Source organism: Neovison vison, chromosome 10 (genome assembly GCF_020171115.1).
Source record: "Neovison vison isolate M4711 chromosome 10, ASM_NN_V1, whole genome shotgun sequence".
In the NCBI taxonomy this organism is placed as follows: domain Eukaryota; kingdom Metazoa; phylum Chordata; class Mammalia; order Carnivora; family Mustelidae; genus Neogale; species Neogale vison.
Window position 1 is genome coordinate 2,428,472 of NC_058100.1, and position 19,208 is coordinate 2,447,679.

At 63.9% G+C, this 19,208-nt stretch overlaps 1 protein-coding gene across 1 annotated transcript; it reads left to right on the forward strand.

Annotated features, from left to right (window-relative positions):
• Positions 1-951: 951 nt before the first annotated feature.
• NTRK1 (neurotrophic receptor tyrosine kinase 1) lies at positions 952-18,098 on the forward strand. The gene is made up of 17 exons (XM_044266614.1): positions 952-1,166; positions 4,158-4,232; positions 4,475-4,546; positions 5,899-5,967; positions 6,530-6,675; positions 6,917-7,059; positions 9,088-9,220; positions 11,070-11,396; positions 11,806-11,823; positions 11,995-12,050; positions 12,279-12,381; positions 12,870-13,016; positions 13,303-13,433; positions 13,605-13,777; positions 15,933-16,173; positions 16,517-16,675; positions 17,847-18,098. Exons 1-17 carry the CDS (start codon positions 952-954, stop codon positions 18,030-18,032), a joined length of 2,394 nt encoding a protein of 797 aa, XP_044122549.1. The 3' UTR covers positions 18,033-18,098.
• The last annotated feature ends 1,110 nt before the right edge of the window (positions 18,099-19,208 follow it).

Consider the following 19,208-nt stretch of genomic DNA (forward strand, 5'->3'; position numbering starts at 1 on the left):
AGACGGTCGGGCTCCTGCAGCCGCCGAGGCACGCGGCGTGGGAGGAGCTGGGGTTCCCGGGGCTTCCCGGGGCGCGGCCTGCGAGGACCAACGGTGCCCAGCCCCACCGCAGCGGCTCGGGGTCCGAGGAGCTAGGAGCCGATCTATTCATTTCACCGCGCAGAAGTCGATGCTCTCGCCAGGGCGGCGGTCGATGCCAGCCCAGCCCGGCGGGGCCCCAGCGGCCGGGGTCGGGGCGGTCGCGGGGCCCCTGGACGCCGCTGGGAGCGGGCTGCAGAGCGCGCCCCCGACCCGCCGAGCGCACACCCCTGCGCGCGGGCCTCTAGCGCCGCCCTGTGGTGCATCCGGCGAGCCGACGCCTCGGCTGGCCCGGCCCTTCTCCCGCTGTTTTGGGGCGACTCCTTTCTCCCGCTGTGTTTTCTTGCCCCAGGTCCGCGTTGGGTCCTTTTGGGGTCCCTTCCCCTCTCCTCCTAGGGTTTGGAGACTGTTTCACCCCATTACCCCAAGTGACCTCGTACACTCCCTGAGGGGCGCGCGCCGCGAGGAGGGAGACTGGGGCTGGGGGCGGGCGGGGATGACCCCGATGGTGACCTTGCCCCCGCCCTGTCATCTCCGCGCCCCCTAAAGGCGGCTGCCTCCCGCTGCGGGAAATAATGCATCCCTTTCCCGTCCCCGCGCCCACCCCGGCAGACACCTCTGAGGCATCCCCTCTAGAGCGAGGGAGGGGGTTTGGGGGAGAAGGGGCGCGGGGTCTTCCGAAAGGGGTGGGGGCCGCCTTGGGTCTGAGCACAGGCGGGGTGGGGGTGGAGCCAGAGGGGGCAGGGCGGGGCGGGGCGGGCCGCGGGCCCCGCCCCTTCCCGGCGGTCGGGTCTTTAGCGCGGCGGGCGCACGTGTCGGGGGAGGCCCGGCGGCCGCGGCTGGGAGCGCACGGACGGCTGCGGGGCCGGCGCGATGCTGCGGGGCGAACCGCGCGGGCAGCGGGGCGGACACGGCCGGGCGGCGGTGCCGGGCAGCCGCCTGCTGGCCTGGCTGATGCTGGCGTCCGCGGGCGCCGCGCCCTGCCCCGATGTCTGCTGCCCTCACGGCCCCTCGGGGCTGCGCTGCTCCCGGCCTGGGGCCCTGCAGAGCCTCCGCCGCCTGCCGGCCGCAGAGAACCTGACGGAGCTGTGAGTGTCCGGCGGGCGCGGGCGCGGGGGAGCGGGCGCGGGGGGCGCGGCAGCGGGGCGCGGGGGCAGGCGGGCGTAGCCGGGCCCCGAGGGCGCGCGCTCTCCTCGGGCCAGCGGGGTCCGGGGCGGGGCGGGAGACGGCACCTGGGCCTGCCTCTGCCCCCGCGGCTCCCCGACCGCCACGGCAGTGACCGTCTGGACGGTGCCTGGCGCAGCCGGGGCAAGGGAGCTGTCCGTGGACCCGGTTTGAGCCAGCCCCGCCGTCCCGAAGCAGCCTCTGGAGAGCAGACAGGAGGAGCCTGAGCTCTGGGTTGGCTAGCTGCGGGGAACCCCTCCGTTTGGCACCCCTACCGCCGTAGCCCCTTTCCAGGGGGAAGCCAGCCCCCACCCTGCTCCAGGCCATGACCAGGCAACACCAGCTCTTGCCTCTGGAACTGGGGATTGAACTGGAATAGGGAGGAGGTGGGGAGGAGGCACAGCGGGGTGGCTGAGCTCCCCTCTCCCCGTTTGCACCATCTCTTGTCCGCCATATCCCTTGATTTGGGGATTGAGAACGAGACTCCTGGCTTCTCTGTCCCCACCCCGTCTCCCTTTCCACCCTTATCCCCCTACTTGGGACAGAGAGCCAGGGCTCATGATGACAGACTCTCCTCTTTTCGGGGCCCCAACCTGGGAGAAATCGCCAGCATTTTGTAGTACTCTGACAACCTGCAGTAATTGGCTACAAAATACTGGAGTACTTGTTAGCAGCTGGGGAAACCTATGGGAGTATTCTGTGATAATTGGCCTAGAGGTACTCGAGCATCACAGGGCCATGCCTGGAAAATGCTTGAGTATTCTGTGTAGTTGATGGGACCAGCAAGACTTCTAGAAGAGGGGAGGGACTGCTAGAAAAATCCTTGTTCTGCGGCCTGGGGCTTAGAGGGTGGGCAAGGAGCTGGCCTCATGCGTGACGGTGATGGGTTGGAAGGCGTCCGAGGTGGGAACCATCACTGTCTGGAAGTTACTCGAGCAGACTGTGATAATTGGCAGCGAGGTCCTCCCGTATCTCGTGGTAATTAACGGGAAGGTCCTCCATCTCTCTCTTTAATGGCCCTAGGGAGACCAGAAGGAGAGGAGATGGCCTTGTCTGGGTCTGGGCTAGGACTCTGCAGGAGGGGAGGGGCTGCTGTCCCCAGCCCTGTCCCCTCAGCCCCCTGCACCTTCACTCCAGGGCCCAGGCTCCAGAATGTTCCCCGTCATGGCTGTTGTCCATGTTCCCTTACCCAGTGGGCCCAGCCGCCCTTGAGGTGGGGGCATGGGCAGGCTAGGCTGGGGACCAGGAGCCATGCAGGGTGGGGTGCTGAGCGGACCTGCTGGGTGAGGCAGCGGCCTGACCCCCAGCCTCCGCCTGCCCGTCCCCTCCTCCTCCCTCACCCGCAGAGCTAACGAGGAGATAATGGACTCGAAAAGACAGATTGATGATGAATCCAAACGAATGAGGCAGCTTTGAGTGTGCTGCCGGACAGCTTGGTCACGGCGGCTGCCGCCACCCCTCCCCGGTCCCTCCAGCTCTAGACTCTGTGAGCCGAGTTACAGGAGAGTGCTCCCTAGGACTGGGGGAAGGCTGCCTGGCTGGTGCAGCTGGGGTCCCCCACTGGGAAGTAGGGGGGAGGGGGAGAGGTCACGCAGCTTGGGTCCCCCCCTTCCCCTGGTCCAGCCAGGGAAGGGGAGAGGGGTGAGGGGAGAGTTCTGAGAAGATGCAGTGAGTCAAAGGCCCCTGGCAAGTGTGCGTGTGTACGTGTCTGTGTGTGCAAGGGGTGGGGGGGTTCACTGACGTGCCACAGCAGGGCACCCCAGTTCTCAGGAACTCCACGGCGTGCCAGATCCCGAAGCTGGGCAGGCCCCAGGGTGGCAGCAGCCTCCGTCCCTGCGCACCTGTCCTTCTGTCCCAGTCCGGGTCTGGCTTTCCGTGGTGCTCTGTCCTTATGTCTTTGTGTCTCTCTGTCTCCCTGTCCTTACCTGTCTGTCCCCTTGCCTGTCTCTCTCTCTCTGCTAGTCTCTTCCTGCTCATTGTCTCTTTCTCCGCGTCTCTGGTTCACCACCTGTGTTTTTATGCCCCCCTCGAGCCTTCCCATCATTGTCTTGCCCTGTGAACAGCCTGTCTGTGCCTCTTCACCACCCCTGTCCCTTCTCCAGCCGCCCAATGCCCTTGTCCTCCTTCTCAGGTCTCTCTTGGGGCAGGGAGGGGCTCAAGGGGTCCTCTACTGACAGCCTCCGTGCCTCTTGTTTGCTCTGCTGAAGGGTGGGGGCAGTCGGAGCTGCTGCCTGAGCGTAGGGAGGGACTGTGGCTTTGAGGGAGGGGTGTGTGCGCGCGCACGCGCGCGGGCATGTGGGTGAACGAGGGAGCAAGTGTGCAGCGGTGTGGTCAGCCCAGATGGGGAGTGTGTGTTTGGGAACACACAGATTCACATGCCCACAGGGTTCCCTCTGTGCTGCGGGGCCATAGTGAGCCTCGGTCCTCTGTGGAAGCGGGAGTCCTAGCGTGACCCCCATTTCTGAGCACGAACAGGAGAGGCCTTGGGCAGGAAAGCAGAAGCCTAAGCTGAGAATGGGGTTCTGTGTGTTTGTGAACGTGGGGCCACTGCTGTACACGAGAGACCGACGCATACCTGTGTCGGGCATGACAGTGGGACCGTGCCGACCCGCCTGCCTCTGTGTCCATGCATGTACCAGGGCTCCCGTGGACACGCGCGAGGTGGTATGTGTGTGTGTGTGCCCGTGTGTGCACACACGAGGGGTGGAGTGTGTCTGCATGCTGGTGAGGACACATACACATGTGTGTCCGTGTATCTGTATGTGCACGGGTCGCGTGTGACCGATGCGTGTGTGCAGCTGTGCGTGGGTGAGTGCACGCACCTGCGTTTGCGATGCCGAGGGAGGCAGGCAGGTGGGCGTGGGAACTTGAGGGTGGACCTGGGCCCCTGTGACCCCCATTCCCTCTCCCCACAGCCACATCGAGAACCAAGCGCATCTGCAGCGTCTGGAGGCCGTTCACCTGCGGGGCCTGGGGGAGCTGCGAGACCTGTGAGGGGCTGACTGTCGGTGTGGGGTCCGCGCGGGGCCGGGGGACCCGGGACTCGGAGGCCGAGAGCGGAGGGACTGGAGGAGACCAGGAAGCTCAGGGCTCTCTGGGGTCCAAGGCAGCCGGGGAGCCTGTAGGGGGATGGGAGGTCCAGGGCTCACACTGGGGGCTGGGGGCCGCTGTGGGCGGAGAGGTGGGGCCCCGAGGAGCGGAGGGCCTCCCATGACCCTGCTGCGCCTCCCAGCACCATCGTGAAGAGTGGACTCCGCTCCGTGGCACCCGACGCCTTCCGTTTCACTCCTCGGCTCAGTCGCCTGTGAGTGGCCAGCCCCGGGCCGGGGGGGGGGAGGACCCCAGATGGGTGGCTGCTGGGATTGTGCCCCACCCCCCAGCTGCTGTGAAGAAGGCCCCGACCTGGTCAGGGACGTGGCCTCACCCATTCCCCTGGGGCTTCTCCGCATCTTCAGGGATGCTGGTGATCTGGGACCCCACCCTCCACCCCCCTAAACCCCAAACCCCACCCCCACCCCCGTCAGCCGTGGCGTCCGTGTCCCTTGCTCCCACACTTCATGCCACAGGGATGCGTCTCATGGGCGTCTGGCCCGTTTTTCTTCCCGGAGTTCAGACACACCTGTCCAAAGGGCGTCAGGGGCAGGAGCGTGCCCCAAGTTCTGACTGGGGACGCCACCTCCCACCCCCTCCTGGCCCCCGGGGGTAGCCTGGGAGCTGGGCCATCAGATCCGCCGCCAGTCGCCCTACCCACCCCCGAGTCACAGCTGCCCCTCTGTAGACGGCGGGCAGGGGCGGCGGCGGGCAGGGGAGGGAGACTCTTGGAGTCCCTCGCACCCCCCTCTCTGGCCTCTGGGGCCAGCAGTTCCGCTCCTCCTTCTTACCATGGCAGACAGACAGACAGACGGCAGGGTGCTGGGGTCCTCTAAAGTCTCGGCTGTGTCTGGTGATGTTGCAACAGAGAAAAGGTGACGTTAGGCGCCTCCCTCATGACAAAGTGGGGCTTCGGTTAAGAATGCGAACCCATGAGACGTCGCATACTCACGTCCCTGTCTTCGCAGCCAGCGCGGCGAGAGGGAGCAGCAGCCCATTTTACAGATGAGGGCTCTGAGGCTCCGGGTGGGGACATTTCTGGGCCGAGGCCACACAGCTGTACCGCCACGCCCAGCTGTGTCTGGTGCTGGCCTGGGCATTCTTTCCGATCCCTGGGGGCCCCGGGCTCTCTGAGGCGGGGGCAGCTGAGGAAGTCCTCTGAGATCCGCGCCACCATCCCCCTTTTCCTCTGGCCCGTCTGGGCTCTGTGGGGAGGGGAGCACAGATGGAGGCCCTTCCCCCAGCTGGGGTCTCAGCACTTTGCCAGCTGGGGCCAAGGTAGGGGGGAGAGGAGAGCAGGCTGTTCCCTGAGACCCCCTCCCTGGGTTCTGGGGAGGGGGTTAAGTGGAGTTAACTCTCGCTGTCCCAGCAAGAGGAAAGGGACTCCAAGAGCCTAACCTGTCCCAACCCCAGTGCCTCCTTGGCTGGTCCTAGTTGCCAGGGTTGGGGGGACTGGGTTGGGGGGAGTGAGATGTCCGCTTCCCGTGGCTCCTCCCTCCCTCCATCTCCCTGGGTCAGAGCAAGGTCGGTGGCTCAAGGCGGCCGTCTCTATCTCAACTCCCACAGGAATCTCTCCTTCAACGCTTTGGAGTCTCTCTCCTGGAAAGCCGTGCAGGGCCTCCCCCTGCAGGAGCTGTGAGTGTGGGCCTTCTTGGGGGGCCAGAGCTGTGTGCGCGTGCGTGCGCGGGCATGTGGATCTCTGCTTGTAGTGGCGGCGGTGGGTGGGATTGCTCTTTGGGGGCTCTGTCCACGCCCGTGACCCCATCCGAGACTGTTAGGCCCACTGGAGGGGCCTCCTGCCCTGGGGGCGGCCAGGTTGTGGGGGGAGAGCTGCGTGCCCAAGGCTGAATGCGCTGTGGTGGGGGGGTGCGCACCGTCTCCTATGCCGGGGTGCGCGGCTGCCCGTGTCGCCCGCACCCCACGCACACACCTGTCTTCCTGAGGAGCCTGCTGGGGTAAAGGAATCCATGTAGCCCCCAGCCAGTTCCTGGGCTTTCTGGATCCTATTTCTTGTCATAGCGTCTTGTTCCTGGGGTGCCCGAGAGGTCCCTTGCCCCTGTCGCCCTTCCTTCACCTCCGGATCTGCCAGCCTGGGGTCTGCCCACACTCCCTCCTACCTGCTACTTCGTTCTCTGGGGCTCCATAAGCCTGATCCTGGCCCGGTCCCTGACTCTCTTGGTGTCCCCTGTACCCACAGGGTCCTGTTGGGGAACCCTCTGCGCTGCACATGTGCCGTGCACTGGCTGCTGCACTGGGAGGAGGAGGGGCTGGGCGGCGTGCGCGGACAGAAGCTGCAGTGCCCCGGGCAGGGGCCGCTGGCCCTCTTGTCCAATGCCAGCTGCGGTAGGTGCCGAGGCTGCATAAGGGGTGGGGAGGAGCCACAGGCCTGCGGAGGGAGCCCTGAGCAGGAGCCTGGGGAACAGACACGGGCGAGAGCTGGGGGTGCTGAAGGCTGGGGGGCTCTGGGCGTCACCAGGAGGGGCTCAGGGCCACGGAGGCGGGTGGCGGAGGAGGCACCACCCGGGGGGAGGGCTCAGAGGCCACTCCCTGATCTAACGTCCCTTGGCCATCCCCGGGCTGCCAGGCGTGCCCGTGCTGAAGGTCCAGATGCCCAACACCTCCGTGGACGTGGGGGACGATGTGTCGCTGCAGTGCCTGGTGGAGGGGCGGGACCTGGAGGGGGCCGGCTGGGTCCTGACTGAGCTGGAGGAGCTGGCCACGGTGACGGTGAGAAGCCCTTCGCTGCCCTGTCCTCCACTCCCCCTCTCCCTGGGAGACGCTTGGACAGGACACAGGGGACAAAGACGGGGAAAGAGAGACGGTGAGGAAGAAGCACGTAAGGGAGGGACAGATGCGCTTCGACCCACGGGGCTCAGGCTTGTTCTGTGGGGCCGGCAAACACCTGCCCTCACGATGGGCACTGGCCCAGTGGGGCCCCCAGGAACATGGTGCCTGCTGCCGGAGAGTCAGTCCCTGGACCCCCAGACCATCCCTCCCAATCCCTGGCTTTCTAGGCAAGGGAACAGGACCGGGGGTCTGAATGGCGCTTGTGGTCCTGCATCCAAGGCGTCCCCCGGGTCTTCCCATCATCGTCTGGAGATGCTGGAAGCTGTCCTCTTGCGTGTGTGATGAGCTCCTTAGTAAAGAAAGTCCCGGTCCAAGTCCAGCTTTCTCACTAATGAGTTTTGGACTGACTTTCGGAAAATCTGTCTACACTTTGGTTTTCTTACCTGTCAGCTGAGGAGGTGATGACCTTTGATGTCTCCGCTGCCTCTGGCCATGGCTGCTATCTCGGTCTTGCAGACGTGTCTTTGGCTCTTTGTGCTCAAGTGGGCGGTGGCAGCCCCGAGTAGCCCCAGCTGTCTCCGGCCTCGTTGACAAGGTCACCAGAGGCCGACAGTAGGTGACGCCCACCCAACGACCTGGCCCCCAGTGGGTGGACACACAGGGTCCGGCCCCTTGGAGGAGCCAGGCCAGGGGTTCACTTTGGGAGGGGCTGCACCCCCAGGATGGCTGGAGGCCCTCGGGACAGTATTGAAGGAAGAGGAGCCACTGGGGCCAGGGAAGCAGGCACCATGGTGGGGGGGGGGGCAGAGCCACCGAGCAGAGCCACAAGAGTGAGTGATGGAAAGGGGACAAGGTAGAGGCAAGAGGTTGGCCATGACCACCAGTGGGGAGACCTTAGCTCAGCTGTTTTGGGAAATTCCAGGGTTTTGCTTTTCTCTTTGGGAGGTTTCCATGTTTGCTATCACTTCTGTTTTCTAGCAACTTCCTATAGAAAAGTCACACCCAACTGGGTCGAGTGGGGGGGGGGGCACCCTCAGGAGGCCGGAGGGTGGTGGAGCAGCTCATAGGGCTGAGTCGAGGGCTGCCCAGCACCCACAGGGATTTGGGGGAGGGGGGCCCTCAGACAGAAGCTTGGAGCAGGGCCAGGCTTCCCCCTGGAGGAGGCTGGAACCGAGAGCCTGGTCAGGGTGAGGGAGCTGTTCCCGATCTTCAACCTCCCACTCCAGGGGAGGTCCGGGGGATACTTCACCTCCCCCGGCACTTAGTCGAAGGGATTCCGCATTTCTGAAATTTCCAGACAAATGAGGCTGGTCCACCGCTCCATGGCCTTCCGTCACTGTGATGGAAGTAGCTTTCTAACACGCGAAAGGATCATTTTGTCTACCTCCGTGGCTTACAAGGCAAGAAAGCCATGGTTCAGCAAGATTAGGAATTGTCCCGAGGTCACGTAGCTGGCACGCGTTCCCTGTTTCCTAGGAAGAGAACCTGAGCCTGATCCAGTGTTCCCACGGTGATTCAGAGTCCCGGCCTGCCCAGTCACTGCCTCTAGCTTCAGGCTCTGCGTTTATCTGCCAGGGGGGTCGGGGCGCTGTGGCCACTTCTGCCTGCTGCTCTGGTCTCTCTGGACCCGAAACTGCCAGCACCATGTGCAGAGCGTCGGCCGAGCTGCTCGGACGGTGGTCCCCGTTCAGGGTAGTCCGCTCCTGTTTTGAGGCTGCTGGTCATGTTCTTGATTTTTTCGGATCATTAAATCAATGTTCCAGGAGATAGTCTGCGCACGCGCTCTAAAGGAGGGGACCTTTCTCTGCTGTGTTCTCTCTTCTCCCTCTTCCCTTCCCCCGTTCCCTCCACCCCTCCTCTCTTTTTCATCCGAAGCCACAGGGATGCCCCCAGGACAGCGGCTCTAGCCCCTGCCTCCATACCCAAGCCTGCACCCTTCCTCATTTACGCTTCTCTTTCCTGACCCAGCAATCTGGGGGCCCGCCATCCCTGGGGCTGACCCTGGCCAACGTCACCAGCGACCTCAATAGGAAGAATGTGACGTGCTGGGCAGAGAATGACATGGGCCGGGCCGAAGTCTCCGTGCAGGTCAACGTCTCCTGTGAGTCCCAGTGACCGCCTCCACACCCCCCCCCCACCCTGTCTTCCCTGGAAGGAGGCTCTGAGGGTCGGGGCTGGAGGATGGGGCTGGGGTAGGTGTCTATCTCCCGAGCGGCTCCCGCCCAGCTGTTTCCAGATTCCCATGAAAACCCGATCCTGTGGGGGAAGTCCTGAGGACTCGTCGAGGCCAGAGGGATGGGGATGGATTTCTTTCTGGCTGCCTGCCCATGTCCTGCTACCTGAGGCCCTCGGCTCTGGCTGCCCAGCTGTTCTCACTGCGTTCCTCCCTGCCCGACCCATCGGAGCCCTTTTGCTTTCCCTCCAAGCTTTACAAGAGCAAATTCCCCTCCTGAGCGCTCCTTTAGGCTCACTGCCTAATTTCCCTAGTCTGCCAACAAATTATTTTTTTTTTGAAGAGTTTATTTATTTATTTGACAGACAGAGAACACAAGCAGGCAGAGAGGCAGGCAGGGGAGGGGAGGGGGAAGCAGGCTCCCCGCTGAGCGGAGAGCCCGATGTGGGGCTTGATCCCAGGACCCTGGGATCATGACCTGAGCTGAAGGCAGCGGCTTAACCCACTGAGCCACCCAGATGCGCCTCAACAAATTACTTTAAATCATGTACGTTACACAACTTTTCTTCTTTAGTTGTAAAATCTAGCATAGATGTGTGAACACTGACACTTTAAACAATCATTATTCTTTGGCTCTTTAAAACACACACACTCCCTTTCTCTCCCCATCCTTTTTCTCTGTACCATCCTGACTTTCGGGATAACTGTTTCCTTGCTTTTAAAAAATAATTGTACACACGTGTGCTTCCCTGTCAGTATGGCTTAGTTTTCCCTGTTCTTATACATTATAGAGTTGGACCCTCCAGCAAGTTCTGTTCTGGGCTTAGTTTCTTCTATGCAACATTGGGTCCTTCCCTGCTGAGTAGGGCCCCCTGCGCAACATCTGTGTATCTATTATCAAGAAGCTTTTGCTGGGGCTCCTGGGTGGCTCAGTGGGTTAAAGCATCTGCCTTTAGCTCAGGTCATGATCCCAGGGTCCTGGGATCGAGCCCCAAATCGGACTCTCTGCTCAGCAGGGAGCCTGCTTCCTCCTCCTCTCTCTCTGCCTCTCTGCCTGCTTGTGATCTCTGTCAAACAAATAAATAAAATCTTAAAAAAAAAAATGGAACTTTTGCTTTCCCCAGGTTGGGTCTATTTCAAACCCATATTTTTTTTCCAAAAGCATTTTTTTTTTCTTCAAGATTTTATTTATTTGTCAGAAAGCGAGAGAGAATGAGCAGCGGGGAGAGGCAGAGGGAGAGGGAGAAGCAGGTTTCCCACTGAGCGGGGAGCCTGATGCTTGATGTGGGGCTCGATCCCAAGACCCAGGGACCGTGACCTGAGCCGAAGGCAGGCGCTTAATGGACAGAGCCACCCAGGCGCCCCTTTCTGAAAGCGTTTTAACTACGTGTTTTTTGCTTGTTTGGTGTTTCGGCCCTCTCCCCATCTACTTAAGCTTAACTGCCCTTCATTTTTCTGGACCCTTATCCAAAAGACCACATGTTTCGTTTCCGTGGCCGGGCCCCCGCTTGCTGGGGGCTGTCACTCACGGCCACCTAGAAGCTCTCCAAGCCTGTGAGCTGTGTACACCCGCTGCTCGGTTTACTTGCGATTTCCTGGCAGCTTTCCTCAGGAGCTCCCTCCCTGTGCACTTCTTCAGGCCGGTGGCCAGTTTCCCTTCGGCCGCCGCCTGATTTCTGGCTGTGCCGCGCCCCCCAGCCCCCTGACTTGTCAGGTCGGGGCCAGGTCCCCTCCGGCTGCTCCCTGACCTCCGGCTGTCCCTCTCTCTGGTCCGTAGTCCCCGCCAGCGTGCAGCTGCACAGGCCGGTGGAGCTGCACCACTGGTGCATCCCCTTCTCGGTGGACGGGCAGCCGGCGCCCGCCCTGCGCTGGCTCTTCAATGGCTCCGTGCTCAACGAGACCAGCTTCATCTTCACCGAGTTCCTGGAGCCCGCGGCCAACGAGACCGTGCGGCACGGGTGCCTGCGCCTCAACCAGCCCACCCACGTCAACAACGGCAACTACACGCTGCTGGCCACCAACCCGTCCGGCCAGGCGTCCGCCTCCGTCCTGGCCGCCTTCATGGACAACCCTTTCGAGTTCAACCCTGAGGACCCCATTCCCGGTGCAAGGGCCACCCCAAGCCCGGCACACGACCCCCCTCCCCGGGGCCCCCTCGCTGCTATGGTCCTGACCACAGCTGGAGTGCCTGGTCCTGGGCGGAAAAGAGCCTGGGGTTCTGCAGTCCTGCTCTGCGCTGACCTCCCTGCCCTGCCCCGCCGAGCCCCGGGAGCCCTGAAGCCCCGGGCTGCCCCCCTCCCTGGGCTGGCCGAGGACAGGGCCGTGCACCAGCGCCTAGGTCCCCGGCTGGAGAAGGGCCCCGGGCCTCTTCTCCTTGAGGCCCAGCCGCCCCCACCCCCCGCCCCACTCCCTGTCCCAGGAAGGGATGAGTCCGGGGTGGGGGGAATGGGGGAGGGAAGCCTCACCGCTCTCCGGCCGCCATCTGACCGCTTTCTCTCCTCCCCCTACCGCAGTCTCCTTCTCGCCAGTGGGTGAGTAGCCCAGGCAAGGGGGCAGGCAGGTTCTGTCTGGTCCCTGAAGCCGAGGCCGGGGCAGGGGGCTCAGCGGACCTGATCCCCGAGGGCTCAGCGGGGGTGGGGGTGGGAGCAGCTGCAGGAGACCCCATGTGTGTCGAGCCCACTCTCCGCCCTGTGTCCCCACAGACACTAACAGCACTTCCGGAGACCCCGTGGAGAAGAAGGATGAAACCCCTTTCGGGGTAAGCCTGAGATGGGGGAGCTTGCCTCAGCCCTGGGATCGGGAGGCCGGGCTCGCGGCTTGGTGACAGTCATTTCTCTTCAGAGTCTGGCGGCCTGACCCCGAGGCCTGGGGCCCCAGGGGAGGAGGAGGCTGTTCTGGGGGCTCCGACACAGGATGGGGAGCTGTTTGCTCTGGGGGCTCTCTGAGGGAGTGGGAGAAGCTCGGCTCTAACCGCCCCCGCCCGCAGGTCTCAGTGGCTGTGGGCCTGGCTGTCTTTGCCTGCCTCTTCCTTTCCACGCTCTTCCTGGTGCTCAACAGATGTGGACAGAGGAACAAGTTCGGGGTTGGCCGTGAGTAGGGGTGCGGCAGCGGGCTGTGTGCACGTCCGTCCTGCTGGCTTTGTTTGCCACTGGCTCTCCCTGACCCTGGCCTCCGTGTGGGGGGCTTGGACACGGTGGAGGGTTAGGGGGCGTGTGTCAGGGTGGACGAGGGCCGGGCTGCGGCATGTGTGGGGGTGCGTGTGCCTGTCGGGCCGCGGTGGGGAGAGCGTCAGGAGGCGGCTGCTAATTGGCGGCTGGACTGTAGTCAAACACTAAGTGGGTCTGCGAGGTCTGAGCTCGGCGGGGGTGGGGGGGAGTTCTTTGGTGGCCCCACAGGGCCTGGGGTTGGACAGGAGCCAAACAGAGAGAGTGCCTCCCCTTCCCCTGCTGGCTTCCTCTCTCCCCCGCCTCACCCCTGCAGGGTCTGGGCTGGGGTTGCCTGGTGCCCTGCACCCTGACAGCGGCCAGCGTGTGCACCTGGGGTGTGACCCCTCCATAAGGCCGTGTCGCTTCCCCAGGCGCCGCCGTTCTGGCTCCAGAGGACGGACTAGCCATGTCTCTGCACTTTATGACTTTAGGGGGCAGCTCCTTGTCCCCCACTGAGGGCAAAGGTTCAGGGCTCCAAGGACACATCATCGAGAACCCACAGTACTTCAGTGATGCCTGTGAGGAGCAATCCTGGGTCAAGGGCGGGGGGCCCCTGGGTGTGCATATGCGTGTGCGCGTGCATGTGTGTAGAAGCCCCGAACCCTCTCCTTTGGCTGCCCCGGGCCCGAACCAGCATCCCTCCCACCCCCCATCCCCGTGTACACCACAGCACGGGACTTGGGGGAATGCATGAAGCCTTATGGTCAGCCCCTGCTGGCCTGTCCTTCTGGATGCGGCGGGGCTCCCGTCTGACCCCGCATGCTCCCCACAGGCTCCGGTCTGACCCCGCACACCCCCCCGCAGGTGTTCATCACATCAAACGCCAGGACATCGTGCTCAAGTGGGAGCTGGGCGAGGGCGCCTTCGGGAAGGTTTTCCTTGCCGAGTGCCACAACCTGCTGCCAGAGCAGGACAAGATGCTGGTGGCCGTCAAGGTAAGACCCTGTCCCCGAGTTCCCGCAGGCCTGAGCCCCACGTCCCGCGGCATCATCGTTCCAGGGCCGGGAGCTCAGGCTGGGGCATGGGCTGCGGCCCTCGGGTGTACGCGGGGGAGGGGCACCCCCCTCGCCCGCTCCTCCGCGCTCAGTCCTGCGGCCGGTGTCCAGGCGCTGAAGGAGGCGTCGGAGAGCGCGAGGCAGGACTTCCAGCGGGAGGCGCAGCTGCTGACCCTGCTGCAGCACCGGCACATCGTGCGCTTCTTCGGGGTCTGCACCGAGGGCCGCCCGCTGCTCATGGTCTTTGAGTACATGCGCCACGGCGACCTCAACCGCTTCCTCCGGTAGGAGCGCCCGTCCCGAGCCCCTTCCCTACAAGCGCACCCCGGTTGTCTGTCAGGCCGAGGGGTGACCCTCGACGGAGCAGGAAGGCCCGCTCCTGTCCCCGAGGAGCTCCGAGGCGGACACGTGAATGTGGGTGGGGCCGTCTGCGCCCGGGACGGGGCGGTGTGGGGGCGGCAGGAGCAGAAGTCAGGATGACAGGCCGGCGGCTTGCAGGGGTGTGTTTGCATGCACAGGGGCGGGGGGGGGGGGGCGCGGACGCCAGGCCTGGGGGGTGACGGCATAGAGAGCTACAGCGACAGTAACAGCCAGTCCCAGGGCTCCTGCCGCCTTCCAGGCGCTCCGCTCCCACCCGGAACCGTGGCTGCGCGCACACAAGTGTATCTGGACGAGAGCGTAGATAGAGGCGTTCTTCAGAGTCTCCCAGCGGACGTGGGACTTTATACCTGCAGGAAGCCACTAAAAATTCATTTCTTTGGCTTTGGAGAGAACTACTCTGATATGTTTACTCATGTGTGCCATGATTTTAATAGCTTCAAGAAATGTGCCCATTTCTCAGATGAGGTGTAAGCGGCTTGCCCAGGGCACCCAGTGGGGAGTATGTCCCCAGGCGGAGTCCTGCTCTCAGTCCCTGACTGTGACCGTCACATGTGCCCTCTGTTGAGTCCTTGGATAAACACGCTCCCTTCCCCAGGATGGCGTTCGGTGACCTGTGGGGCGGGGAGGGGGGGGGCCGGGCTTGCACTCAGCTGTGACGTCCTAGCTGAGCCAAGAGCTTTCCTCTCTGGCCTCAGTTTCCCTGCGAGTCAGAGGGACAGTGGAGGGCTGTGGTTCTGGACGAGAAAGCACTGTGTGTCTGTTCAGCGGATGGTCGTGATTTGGTTTCCAAACGCCCCCTTGGGAGTGAAGGGTCATCCACTCCATCAGGCTTGGGGGAGACTCCAGAGCTGAAGCTTACCCTGTGGGCGAGGAGGGTGGGGAGCAGGAGGGAGGTGATGAGTGTGCAGGTGGATGGGCTCAGGAGACTGGAGTCAACGGGAGGCCAGCTGGGAGAGCCGGCTCACCAGACACCGTGTGGGCTCCGTGCGGAGTGCTGGGGACGCAGGCCAGGGACCGGCCACCATCTGGGGCCCAGGCTGCGGGAATAGTGGCTCTCAGTGCTGGGGGGAGCACAGGGAACCAAAGGAGAGAACCGTGAAGACTCCTAGATGAGTCTGGAAGACATTCCCTAGGAAGCCCGTCTGTTCTGCCTCTGGGCCTTTGCTCTTAGAGTTCGCGCTGCATGGTAAGCCAGGTCCCCCCCTCCTCACTTCATCCTTCTGGGTCTCTGACCCTTTTCAATGGCTTACTCACCTCTTCTCTTCAGGGTTGAGTCTCAGTTTAAATGTCTCTTCCTCCAAGAAGTCTCCCCTGATTTCTTCCATCCCTGGCCTGAGTGATCAGGTGCCCCTGTTGATCTCTATCCTACTCTCCACGGTAGCTGTGGTGTTTAGTAAGCCCCTGCCAGACAGAAGGAAGAAACAGATGAGGAGTAGGTTGGCCTGTGGGAAGGGGCAGTCCCGACAAAGCCATTGGCTCGGGCTGGGGTCAGAAGAAGGACTATCTGGGGAATGGAGCTGAGTGACAGGGACTGATCCTGAGTGGTGGCTGTGGGAGGTGGAGGGCGTCCTGGAGACCTTCGGCAGGAAGAAGAAGCCCACGGGAGGCTGAGTATTGACAGCAAAGTTGAGAGAGACTAGAGGACCCCCAGGTTTCAGGCTCGGAGCCTGAGGGGGGAAGCTTCCCTTCACAGAGGCAGGGGCAGACCTGGGGGTAGAGGGTGAGCATCTGTAGGGTCCTGTGCGAGGCGTCTGTTGGGCAACAGATGCAGGCCCGTGGGCAGCTGGCTGCTGGGCTCCGAGTTCACAAGGGCTGCCTCGTGGGGGGGGTGGCGTCGTGAATGTGGAAAGTGTGGGCCATGGTGGAGGCTCTGGAGGTGGGCACACCTGGCGGCCCCTCTCCCAAGCCTTCTAGACACCTGCCTCTCTGTTCCTTCTTCCATTCTCCGGAGTCCCCCCCCCACCCCCCGCCCACCCCAGCTCCCCGGTTCTGGGTCCTCAGCTTCCTGAGGGCTCTCCCCGCCTCCCAGCCCGCTCCCTCTCCCTCACTCTCCGGCAGGTCCCACGGGCCGGACGCCAAGTTGCTGGCTGGCGGGGAGGACGTGGCTCCGGGGCCCCTGAGCCTGGGGCAGCTGCTGGCCGTGGCGAGCCAGGTCGCGGCGGGGATGGTGTACCTGGCCAGTCTGCACTTCGTGCATCGGGACCTGGCCACGCGCAACTGTCTGGTGGGCCAAGGCCTCGTGGTCAAGATCGGGGACTTCGGCATGAGCAGGGACATCTATAGCACGGACTATTACCGCGTAAGGGTCTCTGGTGTCCCCCGCCTTGAGCGCCGGCGCACCCGTCTCTTCCTGGGCGCGTGGGGGCCCAGGCTGCCTGTCTCTGGACTCTAACCCCGTCTTACCTCCTGGGCCCCACAGGAGGGTGTCTCTGCACTCCGGGGACGCACAGAGAGGACTCCCTCGCTTTGTCTCGCTTAGCCCCCCACCCCCAGAGCCCCTTCCATTCATCTTTAAGGACCCACGGGCTGGGGTGGGTGGGTAACTACGGGGTAGTTACGGGGGCGTGGCGCCGCGCGGGGCCGGGGCACAGGGCGCAGCGGGGCGCACCCCAGCCCCCGCGGTGACGCAGCGCCCTCCGCAGGTGGGGGGCCGCACCATGCTGCCCATCCGCTGGATGCCCCCGGAGAGCCTGCTCTACCGCAAGTTCACCACCGAGAGCGACGTGTGGAGCTTCGGCGTGGTGCTCTGGGAGATCTTCACCTACGGCAAGCAGCCCTGGTACCAGCTCTCCAACACCGAGGTCAGCGCCGCCGCCGCCCCCCCTCCCCCGCCCTGCCTGCCCAGTCCCGGTGCCCCAACCCTGCTGCCGCCCGCAGGCCCGGGGCCTCCTCCACCCCCCGCCCCTCCTCTCCTTGCCCTCTTCCCGCTCCCGCTCCCTCGGATTCCTGCCTCCTAGCCGGGGCCCAGCTGGCTCCTGGGGGAGCCTCAGAGCACTTTACAGATGGAGCCCAGACCCCCGTCCTCAGCTGCGTTTTATAGACGCAGCAGGCGTTATCAGGGAGGAAGGGAGAGGCGTGGACGAGGGGCGGGCGCTCGAGGGCCTGACACTGCAGCAGGAAGGCTGGAGGTCAGACCGCAGGAAGGACAGGCCGCCCTCCCTCCGCCCTCTGGCCGGGCCGGGCCAGAGCAGGCCCCAGGTGTTCTGTCTCCCAGAGCAGCCCCTGCACCCCCTCCTTGGCTCGCAGCTGTGAGTCTCCATTTCTCCTAATGCAGTCCGCTCCCTGGAGGCTGTTGGGGCGGGGGAGAGGGTTATAGATTTTAATTTTCTCAAGCACGGAGAGAGGGAATGGAATTAGTGCTGCCCATAACCCAAGTCCTTTAATGGGGAGGGAGGGAGGGAAGAAGGCGGGGAGAGACTCCAGGCCCCGTCACCCACCACCCAGCCGCCATCGCTGCTTCTTTGGCTCCCTTCGCTGCTCTAACAGTCCTTCCTGGAGTCTGACTCGGGTCTTTCCTGCTGCAGTTTCTGTTCATGCTAGGTCCCCCCCGAATGGTGCCTACAGAAGCCAAAAGGAACTGGGGTTGCCTTCTACCTTAAATGGCCCGCCAGCCAGTCCCCGGGGCCTTTGCCTGCAGGCCCGCTCTCCTTACCTCGGGCTCTCGTTGCTGGGAGCTCGAGCCCCTGCCCCTTCCTCACATCACCTGTCAGGTCTCCTGAGGGTCTGATTCCGGCCCAGCCTTCCCAGCCTACGTAGCCTTAACCCTTCCCGCTGCCCAGCGTCCGAGTGGAAAGGAATCCTGGGGCTCCCTGCCTCCTTTTAGATTATTCGAAGCCAAGAGGCCCAGCCGTCTGTGGGACCCTCCTGGAGAGCCTCCGGGAGGCCGGGGCCGGGGCGGGGGGCGGCTGCGCTGGCCTCTGGCCCCTGCTCCAGCGCCCGGTGCCCTCTTCTCTCTCCCTCCGGTGGCCCCAGGCGATTGAGTGCATCACGCAGGGGAGGGAGCTGGAGCGGCCCCGGGCCTGCCCCCCAGAGGTCTACGCCATTATGCGGGGCTGCTGGCAGCGGGAGCCTCAGCAGCGCCACAGCATCAAGGATGTGCACGCCCGGCTCCAAGCCTTGGCCCAGGCGCCTCCCGTCTACTTGGACGTCCTGGGCTAGGTGGCCAGCCCGGGGCCTGTGCAGCCCGAAACCTGGGCTCTGCCCCCCCGTGACCCCTGCCACTGCCAGCAGCCCCAGGGTGACCTCGAAGCTTCTAACTCGCCCTCAGCATGCCAGAGGGGACAAGTGGGGTCTGGGGCGGCTGCTCCTGCTCCTCTGGGCAGGGTCTGTCATAGCAATTATATTTATTATCCCTTGGCTGCGTGTCTCTTGCCAGTTCTTGTGATGACGTCACTCTGGGGGGTGGATTGTGCCTCAGGTGGGGACACTCCTTCTGTCGCTCGTTCCCCGCTGCGGCGGTCCTACTCCTGGTAGCTGTCGCCGCCAGCGGTGGCAAACCCTCCTGGGCCCGGGGCCACTGTGTCCGGGAGGTGGTGGAGTGGCCTCGGGGCGGGCTCCCCCAGCCCCCGGCCCGAATTGGCCGTGCTCAGGAAGGCTCTTGCTGGAGCGGGAGGGACAGAAGCTCGCCGTCGTGTGGACAGGAGGGAGGCATCGCTGGGGAGGGTCTTCCTCGTGTTCGTCCCCACGGAGCAGAGCAGGCGCGTGTAGAACGTGATGGGAGAGAGGGACCGCGTGCGCGTGTGTGACGCGTGTGTGCGGGTGAGTGTGCAGGAGCGCGGCGGGGCGGGAAAGGAGCAGGGGTGAAGCAACACTGAGGCAGGCAGGACCCGTGTGGCTTCCCCTCGTCCCTCTTCCTGGCTCTGAGGACTCTGAGACCAGCACTGGGGGCCGGCGCCTGGGCAAAGCGGCTGTTTCCTGAGGACACAGGCCTCTCCCTGTCCCATTCTGCCCAAGGAGGAGGAGGGCTCTCCCTTCCTCTCTGCCCGCTGGGACACCACTGGCCTTACCCAGTGGCCCCAGGCTTCTGTAGGCTCCGAGGCTGGCTGAGGTCCGCCCCGCCCCCATCTTCCTCACCAGGAGCCCCGGAGGAGCGGCCCCCCCAACTCCGGGCCCATCACTTCCAATCATCCGCTCAGCTCCCGCAATAACCCGCGCTCCCCATGGCTCCTCGGGGCTGATGTCGCGGCTGTCTCATGTCCCTGGGCGCCCAGCTCCCCGCCCCAGTGATTCAATCTGGGTCTTATCACCCCGAGGCCTAGCCCGATGGTGTCTGCCTCTTGTCCAGGCTGGTTAGTGCTAATGGAGGTCTGACCCAGGGCTGCAGGCTGATTGATG

Bases quoted from the DNA above. Each gene is read 5' to 3' on its own strand.
- NTRK1 (XM_044266614.1), top strand. From the start codon at position 952: ATGCTGCGGGGCGAACCGCGCGGGCAGCGGGGCGGACACGGCCGGGCG. The intron at 4,233-4,474 runs GTGAGGGGCTGA...TGCGCCTCCCAG, and splicing joins CTGGGGGAGCTGCGAGACCT to CACCATCGTGAAGAGTGGAC. The intron at 12,382-12,869 runs GTGAGTAGGGGT...TCGCTTCCCCAG, and splicing joins GAACAAGTTCGGGGTTGGCC to GCGCCGCCGTTCTGGCTCCA.